This window comes from Trifolium pratense, linkage group LG3 (genome assembly GCF_020283565.1).
Source record: "Trifolium pratense cultivar HEN17-A07 linkage group LG3, ARS_RC_1.1, whole genome shotgun sequence".
NCBI classification, from domain to species: Eukaryota; Viridiplantae; Streptophyta; class Magnoliopsida; order Fabales; family Fabaceae; genus Trifolium; species Trifolium pratense.
The window spans coordinates 1,899,307-1,920,197 of NC_060061.1; the positions used below are offsets into that span (position 1 = coordinate 1,899,307).

Here is a 20,891-nt window from a genome sequence, read left to right on the forward strand (position 1 = left end):
ATGATCAGAAGAACTGCTTCAACTGTAAGAAGCCAGGACACTTTATTGCTGATTGTCCAGAAATGTCTGCTAAAGACAAAAGCAAAAGATACAGCTCAAAGAAGCAACAATTCAAGAGCAAATTGAAAAAGAGTCTGATGGCTACTTTTGAAGAGCTATCATCTGAGGAAGAAGTTGAGGAAGAAGAAGAGGCAAATCTAGCCCTGATGGCTTCAACTGACTCAGATGCAGACTCAGAGGATGAATCAGAATCAGAATCAGATTCTGAAGTAACAGATGAGGTATTTTCTGACTGTTCTAAATCTCAGAGTGTTAAGTAAACAAAAAGTTTTACAAGAAAAACTTAACACTCTGACTGAACAAGCAGAACATTTTCAAGGTCTATATCAAGAAACTCTGAATAGAGTAAATGACTTTGAAAAGGGTTGTGCTGTTTGTCACAAACCTATTGATGAGCAGGAAATAGCTCTTCAACAGTTTGTGCATCTCAACCTTGGGAAGAGCAAAGCTGCTAGTAGAATTTATAATGTTTTGAGACATAGAGGAGAAGGACTTGGCTATGAATATGGTAGAACATATTCAAAGCTAAAAACCTTTGCCAAAAAGGTTGGAAAATCTTAGGTTTATTATGTTGTTCCACCAAGTGAAGAGGGAAAGAATCCTGGTATTGTTGAAAATGACAATGATGATCTGAGTGATTTAGAAGCTGACAGCTCAGAGGAACCAAGTTCCTCAGGATCTGGAAAGAAAAGTTCAGAAGATAGAAGTTGTTCAGAACCTGAAAATATTAGTTCAGATGTTCTGAAAGCTTCAACATCTGAGACTTCAAATTCTGGATCCAAAGGAACTTCAGTACCTGAAGCCAGTCAATCTAAAAGATCAGAAGTTTTTAAAAGAAAAAATTCTAAATCTCAGATGAATTACAGGACTCAGATTATTTATGATTCTAGAGTCAGTAGATATAATCAATCAGAACATGAGATTGGTGATAAATACAAACCCTGGAATCATAAACAATCCAAATCCTGGAATAATAACAAATTTCAAAAGAAAAGGTTTCAAAAAGGTCATTATTCCAAACCAAGATCTTTCTCTAACACTAGACAACATAGTAAGCATTTATGGACTAACAAGCGTGGACCCAGAAGATGGGTACCAAAAGCTGAAATAATGTATCATTCAGATTTACCAACTAGGAAAGGATATGTCCTACCTAGAGTATGGAAACAAGTCCTATGCAAAGGAAGAAGGGCTTATGTCCTAGACAAATGGCTGACAAGTTCTCAAGTTAACAATCAGAACTTGAAAAATGAAGAGGAAGAATACTGGGATGACTTTATCATTAACCTTGATGAAGAGTTCTATCGCAATGATTAAAGTTGTTTCTCATACAGCCTGCCACTCAAAGAAGTATCATGAAACACTCATGGTATCTGGATAGTGGATGTTCAAGGCATATGACTGGTGACAAACAACTATTTTCCAAGCTGACTATGAAAGAAGGAGGATCTGTTGGCTTTGGAGGTAATCAAAAGGGAAAGATAATAGGTACAGGTACAGTAGGTAATTCTTCTCTATCTATTAATGATGTTTGGTTAGTTGATGGACTCAAACATAACCTATTGAGCATAAGTCAATTTTGCGACAATGGTTATGTAGTTGTCTTTAATAAGGAATCATGTACTGTGTCTAAACAATCTGATAACTCCATGATATTCAAAGGTCTGAGAAAGAATAATGTTTATAAAATTAATCTTTCTGACTTAAATGAACAAAAAGTGATGTGTCTTTTGACCTTGAGTGAAGAAAAATGGATCTGGCATAAGAGGTTAGGTCATGCTAACTGGAGGTTAATCTCTAAGCTTAGTAAGCTTGACCTTGTCAGAGGTTTACCAAAAATCAAATATCACTCAAATACACTTTGTGGTTCTTGTCAAAAAGGAAAAATTACAAAATCATCTTTTAAACCTAAAAACATTGTTTCTACCTCAAGACCATTGGAACTTCTTCACATTGATCTTTTTGGGCCAGTTCACACTGCCTCTATCAATGGAAAGAAGTATGGATTAGTAATTGTTGACGATTACAGTAGATGGACTTGGGTAAAATTCCTAAGAACAAAAGATGAAGCTTATGATGAGTTTAGCATCTTCTGCAAACAAATTCAAAATGAAAAAGGCTACACTATTTTAAAAGTTAGAAGTGATCATGGTGGAGAATTTGAAAATGAACCTTTTGAAAACTTTTGTGAAAAATATGGCATTCTGCATGAATTCTCTTCTCCTAGAACTCCTCAACAAAATGGGGTTGTAGAAAGGAAGAATAGAACTCTGCAAGAAATGGCCAGAACCATGATGCATGAAACAAATGTAGCAAAGTTTTTATGGGCAGAAGCTGTAAACACAGCATGTTATGTTCAAAATAGAATCTATATCAGATCTAAGTTGAACAAAACTGCTTATGAATTGTTCAAAGGAAGAAAACCTGATATTTCTTATTTTCATCAGTTTGGATGTACGTGTTACATCTTAAACAACAAAGTCCATCTAAAGAAATTTGATGCTAGAGGTTATAAGGGTATCTTTATAGGATATTCTGAACGCTCAAAAGCATACAGACTGTATATTTCTGAAACACATACTGTGGAAGAAACTATGCATGTCAAATTTGATGACAAAGAGCCTGACCAAGTGTCAGAGCTTGTGGAAGGTTTGTCTAGATTTCAGGTATCAGAGGATCAATATTCAGATATTCCAAACTACTCAGAACATCCATTCTCTGAAGAACCTCTGAATATGACAGTTCCTACAGACTCTGAACAACAAAGAACTGAAACAACTGCTGAACCTGCTGATGATGAGTCTGAAGATGATGAGCCCCCAAGAAATACCTTCAAATACAAATCATCACATCTAGAGGAACTGATCTTAGGCAACAAGGATAGTCCAAGGAAGACAAGATCTCAACTAAGAAATGAGGGATCTTTAGTTGGTCTTATCTCAATGATGGAACCTTCAAAGATTGATGAAGCTCTGAAAGATGATGCTTGGACTGTAGCAATGCAAGAAGAGCTGAATCAATTTCAAAGGAATGATGTGTGGACTCTAGTGCCTAAACCTTCACACAAGAACATTATTGGAACAAAATGGGTATTCAGAAACAAGCTGAATGAACAAGGTGAAGTGGTAAGAAACAAGGCTAGATTGGTCGCACAAGGTTATAGTCAGCAAGAGGGGATTGACTATACTGAAACCTTTGCACCAGTTGCTAGACTTGAAGCAATCAGGTTACTTCTATCTTATGCTGTTAATCATGGAATAACTTTGTATCAAATGGATGTTAAGAGTGCCTTCTTAAATGGTTTTATTTCTGAAGAAGTGTATGTTAAGCAACCCCCTGGTTTTGAAGATATCTCAAATCCAGAACATGTTTTCAAATTGAAGAAATCATTGTATGGTCTGAAACAAGCTCCAAGAGCTTGGTATGATAGACTCAGTAATTTCCTTCATGAAAAGGGTTTTGAAAAAGGGAAGGTTGACTGCACACTCTTTAGAAAAACAACCAAAGAAGACATTTTAATCATTCAAATTTATGTTGATGATATTATTTTTGGTTCAACTAATGCTTCCTTGTGCAAGAATTTTTCTAAGATAATGCAGGATGAATTTGAAATGAGCATGATGGGAGAATTGAAATTCTTTCTTGGAATTCAAATCAATCAGAAGAAGGAAGGAACTTATGTTCATCAATCAAAATATACCAAGGAACTTCTGAAGAAATTCAACCTAGATGATTGCAAGATAATGAACACTCCTATGCATCCAACTACCAACATGAGCAAGTCAGAAGAAGAAGGAAAAGTAGATCAAAAGGTCTACAGAGGTATGATTGGTTCCTTACTCTATCTGACAACCTCTAGACCAGATATTTTATTCAGTGTTTGCTTATGTGCAAGATTCCAGTCAGATCCCAGAGAATCTCATCTTACTGCTGTAAAGAGAATCTTTAGGTATCTGAAAGGAACAACTAATCTTGGACTTCTCTATAAGAAATCCAATGATTATGTGCTAAATGGATTCTGTGATGCTGACTATGCTGGAGATAAAATTGAAAGAAAATCCACAAGTGGCAATTGTCAATTTGTTGGTGAAAACCTTATCTCCTGGGCTAGTAAAAGACAAACTACTATAGCTTTGTCTACAGCAGAAGCAGAATACATTTCAGCAGCTAAGTGTTGCACACAACTACTCTGGCTAAAATATCAGTTAGAAGATTATCAGGTAAGCAGTAACAATATTCCTTTATATTGTGATAATACTGCAGCCATTCATTTATCTAAAAATCCTATCCTACACTCTAGAGCCAAACATATTGAAATCAAACACCATTTTATCAGAGATTATGTTCAGAGAGGCATTATAGATATTAAGTTTGTTGATACTGAAAATCAATGGGCTGATATATTTACTAAAGCTTTATCTGTTGAAAGATTTGATTTTATAAAGAAACATCTGAACATGTTTTCAATCTCTGAATGAAAATTTTTTTTTGGCAATTAAAGTGTAAGAGGTTATGTATATCAGAACTTATGATTCAGAACATCTGAAACACAAGCTCTGAAGTACTTAACTCTGATAGAGAATTTTAAATATCTCAGAGGCTCTGAACTATTTAAGTGGGAAACGTTTAGCATTCGCTGCTGAACAGTTGTCCATTAAAATAGCAGTTACCGAGTAAATTTCTGCACGTGGTCTACGTGTGTCAGGTAGTGGGTGGTTAATGATGATTTTTGGTATTCAACTTTCTGTCAATTAGCGTAACTTCCCAAATTTGCTATTTTCGTGTTAACTGTGTGCATTTAAATAAAACTTACACAATACACTTGCACACTTCTCACTCTCACAACCTACACTTTCACTTTCTCTCTAAACCTTCAACAAACCTTCTTTCTCTCTCATTAGTTCCAAACCCTACCCTAATCTCCAACAATGGCTGGTGCTTCGTCTTCTTCGTCAACAAAGATTCCACCGTTTATGTTCAAAAATCTTCAGATCGTTGGGAACGAGATGGAGTTTCCAGAATCTGAACTCACTTTTCTTTCAGAGAAGATGGTTGATTTCGACGGTATACAAGCTAATGGGTTTGATATTAAAAAGTACTTTATCACTCAGGGATGGGATAAGTACTTCGACATGCTTAATGGTCCTATATATCCAGATTTGCTGAAGAAATTCTGGATGAAAGCTAAGGTTTTTGACAAGCATGAGGCTAAGAAGGAAGAAATTGCTGCAATTGAGAGGAATCCTAGTCTGAAAGGAAAAACTAGGAAGGAAATGGGTCTGTTGGAATTCACTGGTATACAGATTAGGTCAAATATCTGTGGGATGAATATGGCATTCTCGCCTATTCACTTCAATGCTTTACTTGGTTTGCCTAACTCTGGGATAGAGTTAGATGCATTTGAGAAGGATACCAGATACAGAGATGATCTTCTGCATCTCATCTGCACTGATTTTTCATTAAAAGGCAAAGTCAAAGGACTGACTGATGAATGCAGAGTTCTTTTCAAGATCATCTTAGCAACTATCAGTCCAAGGGTTGGTGGGACTGATACAATCTCCTGGACTCATCGTCATCTGCTGTATTTCCTTCTGACGGGAAAGAAGGTGAATCTTAGAGACTACTTTTTTGAAAGGATATGTGAAGCAATCTTTGCTAGCAAATCTCAGAGGAAAACAACTAATGTTTATCCTAGGCTGCTATCAGACCTTCTGCATCAAGGTCATGGTGTTCAGAACTTAAAGAAATTTCATCCAGAACTTGTGGAGAAGAAGTTCTCGCCTGAAATTCTACATGCCAGTTTCCTTACCAAGATGCGTCTTATTTCTACAAAGCTAGTTCCACCTCCACAAGAATTATCTGCTCGTCTTGAAGATCGTTTGTATGTGGATGGATATCCAGTTATTTCAGAAGCTGATGCTGAGCACATCATTCAGGATTATTTGGAAGTGCTCAGAAAAGAAGGATTCATTGTTGATAGGAGTATGATTCCTCCTGCTCCTGCAAATATGTATAATCCTACAAGGAGACCTAAGAGAAAGGTTGTTTCTCAAGATGATCAACCTAAGCCAGATCTCTTGGCTCAGAAGAGGATTAAGGTGGAGCAAGCTGATGCTGAACAGAGAACCAAGAAGAAACATGAAGAAATTGCAAACAAGGCTGCTGAAAGACCTTCCAAAAAGCCTATTGTTGTTGAGGTAGACAGTTCATCTGAAGAATCTGAGTCTGAAGATGAAATTGAATCAGATGAAGAGACTATTGCTGCCAAACTTCGTAGAAGACAAGTTCCTGTTCCTAAAGGTAAGTCTTCTAAGTTTGTCTTTAATGAAGCTGAAATTGGGATAGGTTATACAAAACCTCTTAGGACTTTACTTCCTGAACCCACTATCATTCCAACCTCTGATAACCCTCTTTCTGAATTAGAAAAACATCTTAGCCCAGACCCTCTCAATAATCAAACCTTTACCCATAAATCTTCATCACCCCCTAAACCAAATTCACCTCAACCCCAATCACAAAAAGAAACACCTACCATTCCATCATCTGAACCAGAATCATATATTCCAATCACTGAACAAGCTTCTCCCACAAAACAACCCTCTTCACATAAATCTCCTGAACCAACAGCTGAACACAAATCTCCTGAACCATTCCCTGAACACATTTATCCTGAATCAACCTCTGACATCTCATCATCTGAATCAACTCCTGAACCTCAACCAAACCCAAGTGCTGAACATGCTTCTCCTGAGCGTATTCACACTTGCGCCCCCAAGCCTTCAGAGGCAGAAGTTGTTATTAACAATCTTGCTAATGAATCACAAAACTTATCTACCATTCCTAATCTCTCATCTAACCCTTTTGATAATCTATCCACTCAGCTTCATGATGACTTACTTAGATTATCTAAGATAAAGGACAGGTTCTTAGTTTGTCCTTCTGATGTGGATTTAGAGGTATCAAGTCTTAAGGCCAAGATCTGCAAGGCTCTGGATGATGTAGGTGAAGACATTAAGGCTGTTATTGGTAAGAGAGATCTGGATGTGATAAGCTTTATGAAGGACAGTTTGGCAAGGGCTGATTTGAAGAGATTGACTTCTTATAGTCATGAGGAATTTGAGCGTGCCAAACTTGAAGCCATTGTTGCTGCTGAACAGCGTTTGTCTGCTTTCAAGGTTTGCTGGATTGATTCCAAGCTTTTTCAGAGTCTTGAAGCTCACAGGGTTGAGAAGGAACGTCTGGAAGAAGCTGCTGCTAGAGTTGCCCAGTTGGCAAATGAGCTACATCAAGAGGATGCCCCAGAAGAGGATGTACTGGATGTACTGAATCAAGATGATGTCCTGATGATTGATTATCCAGAGGAAGGTGAACCCTCCTCTGATAAAGGCAAGGCACCTCTGGTTGTAGAACAAGCACCTTTGGTTGAAGATCAAGCTCCTGTGGTTGTTGATCAGTTGCAGATCTTTCAAGAAGCTCTGAGGGAACAACAAGAAGGGTTGGAAAGGCAAAGGACAGCTCACCTTAATTTGGAATCTAAAGTGGATGGTCTAGTTTCCAATGTGGGATCGCTGAATGACAAATTTGACCAACTCTTAGCCTTCCTTAAGAAACCCTAGGATTCTATGCATTTTTTTTAAGCTGTCTTCTTTTCTTGTTATCTTCTGAACAATTTTATTTGTCTGGTTTATATATTTTAAGTTGTTTTGTTTATGTTTAGGTTTTATATTTTTTTTGTGCTAATTTTCCATGATAAATAAGAACATAAGAACACAAGATGCCTTTAAACGAAAATTTTTTTATTACTGATCTAACAATGTTGAGTACATTGGTAAAAAGAAAAAGAAAAAGACAACCTAATCCTAATCAGATGGATAATACTCAGAAGAAATCTCAGATTTCTCCTCAGGATCCTCTGATGAAATCTCTATGGGATCTGGGTTTTGTTCTTCTTCTTCTTCTTCTTGTTCTTCTTCTGGAACATAGCTAGCCAAGAACTCAACATAGTCAGCATCATCTTCATTCTCTTCAGCCTCAGAATCTGATGAGATGATTATAATCTCAGCCTCTTGTGGTTTCTTGCTGTCTTCTTTATCTTTCTCATCTTTTTCGCGTTTTTCGTCTTCTTTCTTTCTTCGAAACTCTGCGATGCGTGAACTAAACCTTCTCATTCTTCCTAATCTCTCTTGATTTACTCGTTTATTCTTGTTTTTACTTGAAGAAGGCATGTTAACTCGTTCACCTTTTTATAAACTTTTTAGCGCGTTGTTTTTTTTTTTTTGTCTTTGAAATAAATTCACCTTTGTAACAACCACTCTTCTTCTTTGCCTGTCTTGGTTATATAAATTTTTTTTACTTTTTGATAATGACAAAAGGGGGAGTAGTTACGCATTAATTGATAAGTGATAAGTTTCAAAACTGAAACCACTTTTATCTCGCTTTTATCCGTTAAGTTATAAGTTGTTACTTTTAAGATTGTTTTACGTATTTCAATGCGGAGACTAAGTTAGTTGAAACTGAAATAAATTTCATAAGTAAGGATAAGTTAAGAGTGCAATTTTAACTTAGCCTTATGAGACTTAGGGGGAGAGCTTGCAAACCTCTCACTCTGAAGAAAGATATGAAATTTGTTTTATTTCAAATTATCTTAATCTTATACTAAATTAAAATATCATGGATAAAACTTAAAGCCTTGGCTTTAAGGAGTATCAATCTTAGGGGGAGCTTGCAAACCTCACAAACCTAAGAGAAACATGATAAGTTAATTTAACAACAATTGTCAATTAATACTTATGTTTGTCATCATCAAAAAGGGGGAGATTGTTGGAACAAAATTGATTTAAAAATGTTTGCCCCTAAATCTATAAAGGTTTTGATGATAACAAAGTATTAATAAACAATTGGAAGGACTAAAAATTTATTTTAAGTGCGCAGATATAAGCATCAGATAAGCTCTGAGTGAAGCTCAGAGGATGTGAATTCAGAAGTTCATAAGCGCTCAGAAGATGTTGGACTTCAGAAGTTACAACCTTCAGATGATGAAGTCTTCAGAACTTCTTGAGTGACTAAAGCTTCATCAACCTCTGAAGATCTCTTTGAAAGCTGTAAAGATTCCCTTTGCAAGTCAACTCTTCTACCAATGAAGAAAATGACCTTTCAAGCCTGATCAGTTCAGCTACTCTCGTTTTGTCTGTCCTAACTTGAGAACGTGGGTCTTCAGACTTGTTAGCTGAATAAGGAAAGTCCACTCTGCAGTAGTCAAAGTATCTGAAACTCTTACTCAGTTTAGATACAAACAAACTGCATCAAGACAGACTGCTTGAAGACAAAATATTATCAACTCCAACGGTTCTTTTTGCAACGACTCTTTTCTGGTGGTATATATACTAGAAGGATCAGCTGCATTAAAAACAACAATTATTAAGGATTGAACGTGCGCTGAACAAACTCTGAATTCTGTGTATACAAGCTCTGAACCTCTTATCAAGTGTTTTTGCACTTTAGTCAAATACTCTGTACTCTTTGTATTTGCTCTCTTTAGGTTCATCTAAGAGCATTTGTATATTTTCATATACTTTACTATTACTTGAGGAAACTTAAGCTTGTGTGCTTAAGTGTGAAGTCTTAAGCTTGTGTGCTTGAGCATTGTTGAGAAGTCTCTTGCTTGTGTGCTTGAGCAGGTGTAATCTTGTGTGATTATAGTGAAATCCCTTAGAAGTGCAAGGGGACTGGACTACTCTCGTTTTGTGAGAGGAACCAGTATAAATTGCTTGTGTGATCTCTCTCTCTCTCTTACTTGTTTTATTGTGTTATCTATCCGCTGTTGTTGTAGTTAAGTTAAGAACTTGAAAAAGTTTTAAACTTGGCTAAAACACAATTCAACCCCCCCCTTCTTGTGTTTTCACACCTTCATGATGATCTCATATTATATCTGTATGATAATATGAAAGTTATTGTTAATCTGTTGCTTATCTTGCTTATAAAGATTGATTGAGTATTTTGAAATTATTGTAAGTTGGTAATTGTTCATGGAGGAAATTATGTTATAGAAAATGTTAATGATTTTGAATCATTGTTTATTTGCATTTGCCATAGAACATATTTACATGAAACTTGATTTTGACATTTAGAATTTATGATACATGTATTAGTTATATGATAACTAATATGAACAGGTTTCTTATGATAAAAGGGAAATAAATTCTAAAGTATTAATTTTAAGTTCATGTGGGGTATATGACTTATATGGTGTGATCCATCTTATGAAATAAAAGTTGGTCATGGCAAATCTTTATGATCATGTTTGTTGATGTTATACATATTTAATGTATTGAATGTAGGATACATTCAAGTGGAAGTTGAACTTCAAATTGAAATGATTATTAAATATGTTATAATATAAAAGCATGTCTATAAACCAAACTTATTCAAACTTGTCAAAATTCATATACTTTGAATAATTTCTAAATCATGCTTATCATAATCATGCATATATTCATACAATTTAAACGTGTACCTTTCAACATAGTCATTACTATGTGTATTAATTTCTTCTTCAATATTACTTGTTAAAATCAACACCAAAACTGATTATGGAGTAGTTTAAGTCACAATTCATGAACCAATGTGATTCTTCACCGATGCACCATTTCGTCCAATAATTCATTCATTAACCCATTGGTTGGAAATAATTTAATAACAGAAAAATCATATCAATTTTAAATCAATCAATAATCCAATACATAAGAATGAAATGATGATTTATTTCTTCATAAACAAAACTTCCATATACAAACGTATCCATTTGCCTATAAAATCTTTGAATTGAAAAACTACAAATTCCAAATACGTTGTTGATTGCAACATACATGCAATTAAAGCAAATTTGATTTCATAAATTATACATATAATTTCTATATCCTAAAACTTATTACACATACATATGCCTACATGATTAAATCCTGGCATGGTTTCAAAACATGAAAATTAAAAATCATGAATCTGTGTATACATATTCATAAATTAAACAAATCAAACATATATATATATCACGCATGCAATGAACCTTTTCATATTTAATTTTCAATAAAAATAAGAAGGGTATTGATACTTATCTCTTCAAATTTTGTGACAAAGACGGTAGTCATCCTCTTCAAATTTGCAGTTATCAATTAATCACAAACAAATCATAAATCGAACCTAAAGATTGTTAGAACATTTGTTGAGGGACTGCTGCAAATACTCGAACTAGAAGAAGATGATGAACGACATGATGAACATATTGCACATAATTTCAAAGCGTGTGTATCACACTAAACTTTAGGTTTGATTCGCCCCCACCATAAACTGGATGCAAAAGGGTTAACCGGCGAATCCCCTTCAGGATACTTTGGAAACCTTGACATTGATTACACATACATATCAAGCATATCAATCAATGATATTTTACAGAATAAAGTTTCTTCAAATACTCTCGTGTATTAGAGAAATGAAGAAATGATTTAGATATTATAGGCATAATTTCTTACTCATGGAAACATGATTTTCTGATGTGTTTTATGCCTCCTAAGTGTCTCTATTTATAGAGAAACTTATGTCAAATGATGAAGGGATACAACCTTTGAAAGGATTTCAAAAATGTAAATTTGAATTTCAAATTAACCATTGCAACCTTTCAAATATATTTTCGAAAATATCCAACATTAACAACTAAAGAAAAGGAGCAAAAATCATAACACTCCCAATGACTTAAAACACATAATATTTGAATATGGCAAAATGCATATCAAAAGTAACAATCAAAGTATGCACAACAATCAACATTAAGAAGGTTTTGATTTTCTAAATTACACTTTGAAATGAAAACTTAGGGTTTGGGGTTTTAATAAAGCTTTCTCATAATCCCTTTTCCCCAAAAGAAATTACCTATTATATATATAAAAAAATGACCTATTAAATAATGATAATTATAACAAAATACAAACACTAAAAAGAGAGAATAGGGAAATGAAATTGGTGTTACGTATCATCAATGTAATGAAGAAGATGATCAGTACCAGAACTTAGATCAACAGCATATTGACACATCTTGACCAAACGATCATGGTCAGGAGTCTCTACCAACACTACAACAAAAGTGGTTTGTAGCTTCAAAAATTATGCTTCAAAAATAGTCTCAAAACTGAGCATGTAAATTACAAAACAAAAACAATCAGACACATGCACACATAAATTATTTTATAGGGTACCATAGAGGAAACAATAAGCTTTATATAACTATTTTATTCGTCATATTGGCATTTCATCAAACAAAAATTCAATATATATGTAATACAATTGTGAATGAAATTATAATTGTTTTTATGAATCTTTACCATGAATAGAAACTTGAAAGCTTATTTTAATAGTTTCATCTATCAATCTAGAAGCAGAACAAATTGCAACCTCAAAAAGCAAGAAAAAATAATCTTTCTTCCAAATTAAAGTCATACTAAACTCATCACACCATAATCAGTTCACAGTATACTAGTCTAGCCCTGTAAACCTTTTCTGCTAGAACCTCTTCAAAGTGGAACAGAACAGACAGAGACAATTGAAGCATAATTTAAAAGCTCAAAGTAACATTCTGGTGAATCAGAAGAAGCAGATAACACAACACATTTGTGTTCGTTGGCTTGCCAAACTAGGCCAATCTTATTTGGAAAAGAAAAGGAGAACTAATTAAGGACACCAAAATTTACTCTTTTTTATTTCTTAACTAGCTAGTATCCTGAAGCACTAGTTAGCATGACCCTTTGGAAAATATATATATAGTAATGATAAGCAATTGTCATGTCAGACCGCAAAATAAAAAACGACATCTAGAATCACTAATTAGGAACAAAAAAGACAATCTGATTATTGAAAAATACAAAGTTCTTGTTCTTGTGAAATTAAAGATTTAAAGGACACTACTAAAATATAAAGCAACATCTTCAAAATTTGGTACTCTTCAATGATAACCATCTAAGTTTAACTGTAGATGAACCTTTAGACTTCCATTCATCACCGCAATATGTAATTGTAGGGTTCTTATAAGTTAGACCATCGTCACCATCATAATCATCAGCATAGTAACTGTCATCATCAACGAGGGAAGTTGGAAGTTGAAAATCCTTGATTTGTTCATGGCACCTTTTTTCCAAACTTTCACTCAAATATATACGATGACACTGCCGTATATCAAGAGATTCAAGAAGTGGGCAACCATCAAGAATGGCAAGTAATCCAACATTGCCAACCACAATTCTAGAAAGTTTAAGATGACGTAAACCGGGCAACCATTTTGCAATAGCAAAAACCTCATCATAACTTTTGTAGTAAAGAAACATCAGCCTCTCAAGATTCAGTGACTTCAATAGAGGGCAGCACTGACCAATAACTTCAATTAAATCTTGATATTCCTTGAAGCTAAATGAAATATCAAGCTCCTCTAATAGTGAAAACTTTTTCACAAATTCATACAGCCTTCGATCTGAAATGTCATCGCAACAATAAAGTCTTAATCGCCGTAAATGACTTGCCCTGTAATAAATTATGAAAAGATGTTTAAAATATATGATTTATCCCAGTTCTACATTTCATATAGATTAATTAAGCATTTAAGCATTTACTACCTAATTTGTTTGGTTACAAATTAGAATGTTACATACAAATGTCAAATACGAATAATATTGAACCATACTAGTATCCCCAATAACGTACAAAAAAATATAATATTAAATAATAATTTAAACTATGTAAAATCATCGTTAATCAATATGTAAATTAGACAGTGATATTAAAATAATTACCTATAAGCCATATATTCGAGGACATCATTTGTCACAATCAACTCAACATCAATGTCTTCCACATGACTGCAACTTTTGTTAATAGCACAGCGAAAAATCTTCTCCAAACAAGAAAAAGTAAATAGCTTCATGTGGATAATTTGGATATTACCCATGCGAATGGTACGCCACATTAGAGGATCCTTACAAATGTTCCACCACAAACGACAAACATTACGGACACTTATGACAATATCAACTGTATCAAGTCTTTGGAATATGTTCTTCGTCAAGTCTGTTGGGAGTTCAAGCCAGTTTGGCATTGTGGTATTCTCTCCTTTTGTTTCTTCCTCAGACGATGCCATTATTAATTATGTGAGAAAACAAACCAAGGATTTCAATTTATAAACAGTGATGCGCTCAAATTAAACTCATCTCTGAATTTGAAGTAAGTGGAAACACTATCGTTTTTTAATTAAATTTTAGAGTATCGTGCAAAACCATTTGGTTACCCAAGTTGCTTTGAAAATTTAATTTGCTAGAAAATTGTATTTGACCGTCATCCATACTTAAATGTTTAGCGTGAATTCATAAATAATAAATTCGAATGGAGAGGGATCAAATTACACCGGTGTAACATTTGAGTAATGTTACACCGCTTAATAATGCTTTAACGAATACAAATTTTACAAAATTCACCGTTGGATTGAAATCTTATACCGTATAGATCATCCATATAAATTTCTTCCCATAATTTAGGATTTCTAGCATAGTGAAACTTGATGAAATAAGAATTTCTTTCCATGAAATTTCTTCCCATAAAACAAAAGTTTGGTCCATTTCTTTCATGCTCAATTTTCTTTTGGCACCCCAACTCCAAACTCCAACTCCTCCAGAAAGTAGTCTCGTCTCCACTTACCAAGCAACGCTAGATCTCTGACTCCGACATTTTAATATAAAATATGATCAATGATACTCAAGGTGCCAGTTTTTTTTTTTTTTATGAAATATCAAAAATTTATTAAAAAGGCAATTCCTTTAACAAGAAGTCAAAGAAATATCTAGTTGCATTACATGGGAAGCAGCCACACTACATGAATGATGCAGGTATGTAGACTAACAAGTAACAACATAAAAATAGCTCCATTAAAATACTATTGTACTACAAAAGAGACCCAACAAACTCCCAAGAGAAACATCCTGAAGCAAAGCAACAACTAACTACTCAAGGTGCCACATGCTACCACATTTATTCAGATTTTTTTTTTCTATTTGTTAATACTGATTTTTTATTGGCTGATGCTTACTTGTATTGTATCTTAAGACACATCCAAAAGTAAAAATTTGTTATGTTCAATGCAGACACTGAATTGCCTAATCACATTCCTCCTATAATTTGTAATGATCATCTTTGCTGTCAATAAAAATTAAACAGAACATTGTAGCCAAAAAAATAAAAAATAAACAGAACATTGTAAAGAAGCCTGAAAAGTCAATGAAATGAAAGAACTTAATTAATAGCAAAAAAGAAACAATCTTAAATTTCTATAATTTTAATTACTTCCAGCAAACATTCTCAAAAATGTAAATTGCTTTTGATTTGCAGAAGAACTAAACATCAGTCTTTATCAAAGAGAGGTGAAATAAAACACTACTTTCAGAATCATTCACTAAATAAATCGATAAAAAGAAGAACTACGAGATTAAGAAAGCATGCAAATAACCATAGGCCAATCAAAAGCGCATTACATTAAAGTAAAAGACCAAGCTGTCCAATGTCTTCCACAAAAATCCTTGAAAACAAAATTAACATCTCCAAGTGTCTTCTTCAAGGATACTTAAAAATCAAAATGAATAAGAACAATTTCATTGTTTAAGACTTTGCTTTGACTTCCAAATTAAGCACCATAATCCTCATCATCGTCCTCGTCTTCATCCTCATCAGAAAACCTTTCAACAATCTCCCAATAAGTATTACCATTTGAAATTTGAATCTGAATATGCATACTCTAGTTCAAAATTATTAGAGTGCTCCTTAATTTCTAAATCTTTTATCTGATTATGCAACCTTTTCCACAAGTTTCCACTGAATTCCAAATTAGAACATCCTCTAATGTCAAGAGATTCAAGAAGAGGGCATCCATCAAGAATAGCAATCAGTCCAACATCGGTGAGACGGTTTCCATGAATATCAAGATGGCGTAGACCAGGCATTGTGTTTGCAATAACAAATGCTGCATGATCCCATGTGAAATATGACATTCCATAATATGTTAGCGATTTCAAAAGAGGGCAACTTTGGCCGATAACCTCAAGAGATTTCGGAGATTGGAAGCCATTTGAAATGTCAACCTCTTCTAAAAATGGAAACTTCTTCGCAACTTCACACAATCCTTCATCAGAAATTCTAATGCATGAATAGAGATGTATGCTCCTTAAGTTACTTGCCCTGTAAAATTTATATGATGAAAAAATAATACCTTATAAAATATGATAGATTCATAAGATACATGGCATCATTTGTCAAAAAAAAAAAAAAGATACATGGCATCAGATACATAAAATTACAAACTCACACAATTCTACATGTCAATTATAAGTGTTTTTGTTTTGATACACGCAAAGACTTTCAATCAAAACTAACAGTACAAGGGATAACATTTGATTAAAATCTAGCACCTTAGAATGCAATTTTTTATTTTTTCTAATGGCAAATACATTATATATAAAGATAGTAGGGGGCAGGGTGGGATGGCTAGCTCAATTGGTTAAGCTAGTTGAGCTAAGAACAACTCCAGTAATGATCTCCACCCTAAGGTTATTTTATGGGTCCATAAAACCACATCATCTTGAAGCAACTCATTCATTTTTTACTTCAATACTACAACCCTTAAAAACTCATATTGGATCCTACAAATTTACCTCATATATTAATATGTTACTCCCTATTTATCTAAAACAAAGGAAAGTAATACTATTTTATTGCCAAATTTGGACAAAGTTCTGTTGCTTCAGGAAGCAACCATGCCATGACTCCGGCTGGCGGAATTCATTTCCTCTCAAATTGTGAATAGCTACCTTTTTTATGACATGTGGCGGACTCAAGGCAAAATAACCTCCACTGGAGGTCCTCTAAGGGTCAAGGAGTAGGAGAAAAACTAGCATAACATTGTAATATACTAACAATTATGCCATTCAAAAAAAAAAAAAAAAGATAGTTGGGGGCAGAAAAAAAAACCCCAACTACAAAGCGGAAACAGATCGAGTGCCAAAAGTACCCAACACGCACCAGAAAAACCTAAAGAGAGAACATAAAGAAAGAAACAAATCAAGACACCCGTAAGTCGTAACACCCACCAAAAACCACCACCCAGAGAAGAGGAGAAAAGATCACTACCAAACCCTCCAAGACATAAATCCTCAACCCAAAAAACTCTATCGGTTCCAGCACAAAAGAGGTTGCATCTCCCACTCATAGAGGGACCGGGGCTACCAGGGTTTTTACCCAAATACCACTTTCAAGAGAAAAGTTTCACTTTATCAACCGGAGACTCAACATATGAGATTCCCTTTGCAAAGATCATCTCATTATTGTTGTTCCAAACGGACCACACAACATTACACGAAACTAACAACCACCCCTGACCTATCTCTCCTACCCACTCCCACCCCAAGAAAGCTCTCAAAGAGACCTAAAATAAAATCCTCTAAGGACACACCAAGTCAAACCCCAACCACCTAGAACCTTAGGATGCAATTCATAGGATCTACACACCTTAAAAAAATTGAATATGGCAAAATGCATATCAAGTGTAACAAAAAAAAATGGATATCAATAAAAAATTAACATTAACCAACAAGAAATACTATGAAACAAGAGGTCGCATCTATAGCATACAAATAAAAAACGAAACTTTATAATCAATTTAAGATTTAGCAAAAAAATTAAAATTAAAACATGAAATAGAAACAAATATTGTTGAAAACATAGGGTTTCTATTCCATTGATGAAGATTCTTATAATCCCCTTTGACGGAAAGAAATTACCCAATAATTAATAACAAAATGCTATATAACTCTAAAAAGAGAATAGGAAAATGAAATTGGCATTACCTATCAGCAATGTAATGAAGAAGATCATCAGTACCAAATCTGTAAATATGAATTTTTTCCAAATGACCACAACTTAGGTCAACAGCATGTTGACAGATCTTGACCAAACGATCAAAATCAGGAGCCCCACGAACAGAATATTCAAAGTAAAGATGAAAAGTTCCCATGTCAATATTGCGCCACAGGGAAGGATCTTTGCAAATGTTCCACCAATAAGGACACACATTGCGAACGTTCGTCAGAATTTCAACAGCACCGAGCCTTTGGAGAATGTTTGATGTCATGTCTCTGGGAAGTTCACGCCAGTTAGGGTTTGTTGTTGTGATATCATGTTTCACTCTCTTTTTAGCCGGACTTGAAGAAGAAGAGGACATCGTGTGTCTGGTTTTGAATTTTGATGTTGAAACAGCGGGGGAAGAATGTTGTCACACACGTTTTCAATTCGACTTTATCTTTTTTTTTTTTTTACAAACAATTCGGGCAAATTCTTATTTTAACAAAGTTGGGTATCCCAGCCTAGAGCTGTCAAAACGGACGGTCCGGCCAATGTTGGGCCGGATAAAAAATGGGCTGCCAAAATTAGTGCCCGAGCTCGGCCCGGTACGGGTTATTGGGTTTCGGGCCGGCCCGGTTTATTTTTAATTTTTGTTTTTTTTACTTCTAGTGCTCAAACTCAACATTATAAATAGGATTAATAATTCTCGCGCGTCCTATTTTACTCATCTGCTATATATATATATATATATATATATATATATATATATATATATATATATATATATATATATATATATATATATATGTAATAATTCTCGCGCGCCGTATTTTTACTTATCCGCTATCTACGAGTTTTTTGCGCGCACTATTTTTACTCATCCGCTACCTACGAGTTTCTCGCGCCCAATTTTGACGTATCCGCTACTTACGAGTTTCTCACGCGTCATATTTTTACTCATCCGCTACGTAAGAGTTTCTCGCGCGCCTTATTTTATTCATCCGATACGTACGAGTTTCTTGCGCGTCCTATTTTTACTCCTCTGTTACCTACGAGTTTCTTGGGTGCCCTATTTTTACTCACTCGCTACTTAAGTAGCAGACGGAGTTTTATAATTTATATTACAAACTAAGTTCAGATCATCCAAAACAAATTATTTATATTTATTTTTGATGGATAATTTTCGCAAGTGAACGAAATACCACGTAGTAATAAAATATCGATCCACAGGGATTGTGTGATTAAACTAGTCTAATAGTGTTCATAAACATTATGCAAGAAATACACATAAATTGGGGGTATGTTGAGTGATGAATTGTTAGAAAACGTGCTTTGTGATAAGTGGAAAAGCGAGGTAGAATCATCGGAATCACCTAGTCTATAGCTAAATCACATGCAATCTACCGTATCATACGAATTTACTCAAGTGTTCACAACTAGATCAACAAATTAGTGAATCACAATCTCTTGTCAAAATCCACTCTATTCGTTGTCGATACTCCCCCGATCTCTCGGGCAAAAGCTACCTACAACGAATGATATGAAAGCGCGTCGATCATTCGCTACACTCTATGTTTCAATCTCTCGACCGAAAACACTCGAGTGCTCAATGCAATTCAGTTCAGACATTAAATGAATATTCTCATACGTGACTTAACTCAAAATCATTACAACACTAATGAAGGATCATAAAGCATTAAGAGAAGAATTGCATTAAGTAAACACTGTTAACAGAGTAAATCCTTACAATTAAGCAGATTACATGAGATTCAACTACATCCTAAGCTATCTTAGATCCTACCTCCACAAGGAATTTAGCTCCTCATGTTGCTTCGATCGCGTCCTAGCTTCAACTTCATGGCTTGAGATTTCATGCTATTGAGGAGCTTGAAGCTATCCTATGAAGGTCTGGATCCAACTCTTAAAGCTTCCAAAACCAGAAAGTAGATGAAGGTAGCAGATTTTTCAACCTTTCACAGAAAATGCAGAATCCTTATATAATAATCGCAACCACGCCGCGCGCCAGATCTATCACGCCGCGCGTGGTTGCTAATCCTTTAACTACGCCGCGCGTGTAACGGTATCACGCGGCGCGTGATCAAATCTGAGGTCTCTGATCTTCAACTCTGCAATCTTCACGCCGCGCGTGATAGCTCCACGCCCCCGGCGTAGTTGTCCTTCCTTCCTTCACGCCGCGCGTGGTCAGTGCTACGCCGCGCGTGATCAAGTCAGAGAGCAATCCAATTCTGATCAAAGCTTCACGCCGCGCGTGGTCAGGCATCACACCGCGCGTGATCATGGTGAAAAACTTGGCTCCCTGTGAACTCCATCACGTAGCGCGTGATGGGCTACGCCCCCAGCGTAGTGAAAATCAGCAATTTCCTGCAATTTTTCATGTTTTCTTGCAAAACAAGTAATCATGCTTATGAATAGATTTCTCTTACATTTATTGCTTAAAACCTAATAAAATGCATTTAATGTTGCTAAAATAGGCATGGATTAGAGAGTGTGACGATCCGTCATCAATTTTTAATTTTAATTTTTTCGGGCTTGCGAGCCTCCCGTGGCCCATTCGGGCTAGCCCATATTTTAATCGGGCTTTATCGGGCCGGGCTAAAAAGCCCTGAAATAATTCGGGCTAGGATTTTCAAGGCCCGAGCCCGGGAAAAAATTGGGCTTGGTAGGCCGGCCCATTCGGGCTAGCCCGTTTTGACAGCTCTATCTCAGTCCATCCTAGTTGTCAAATGTAGAAATATCAATTTGTCTATTTCTTTGTGCCATTATTATTGATAGATTAGTACATGTTATTATATATAATTGCATATTCAACCCAAATGCATTAATTGAAACTTTATCATTTCCTATTCAATTATGGGTTCACTCGACCAGTGAAAGTAATCCGCCCCACTTTTGGT

At 35.0% G+C, this 20,891-nt stretch overlaps 2 protein-coding genes across 2 annotated transcripts; both read right to left on the reverse strand.

Moving 5' to 3' along the window:
- Positions 1 to 13,031: 13,031 nt before the first annotated feature.
- Positions 13,032 to 13,427, reverse strand: LOC123913495 (putative F-box/LRR-repeat protein 22). Its single transcript, XM_045964263.1, has one exon. The coding sequence runs from the start codon at positions 13,425 to 13,427 to the stop codon at positions 13,032 to 13,034; it is 396 nt and encodes a 131-aa protein (XP_045820219.1).
- Positions 13,428 to 15,434: 2,007 nt separating this feature from the next.
- LOC123918290 (putative F-box/LRR-repeat protein 23) lies at positions 15,435 to 18,318 on the reverse strand. Its single transcript, XM_045970302.1, has 2 exons — positions 17,982 to 18,318; positions 15,435 to 16,317 (listed from the first exon to the last, which is right to left on the reverse strand). Exons 1-2 carry the CDS (start codon positions 18,263 to 18,265, stop codon positions 15,843 to 15,845), a joined length of 759 nt encoding a protein of 252 aa, XP_045826258.1. The 5' UTR covers positions 18,266 to 18,318; the 3' UTR covers positions 15,435 to 15,842.
- Positions 18,319 to 20,891: the final 2,573 nt, after the last annotated feature.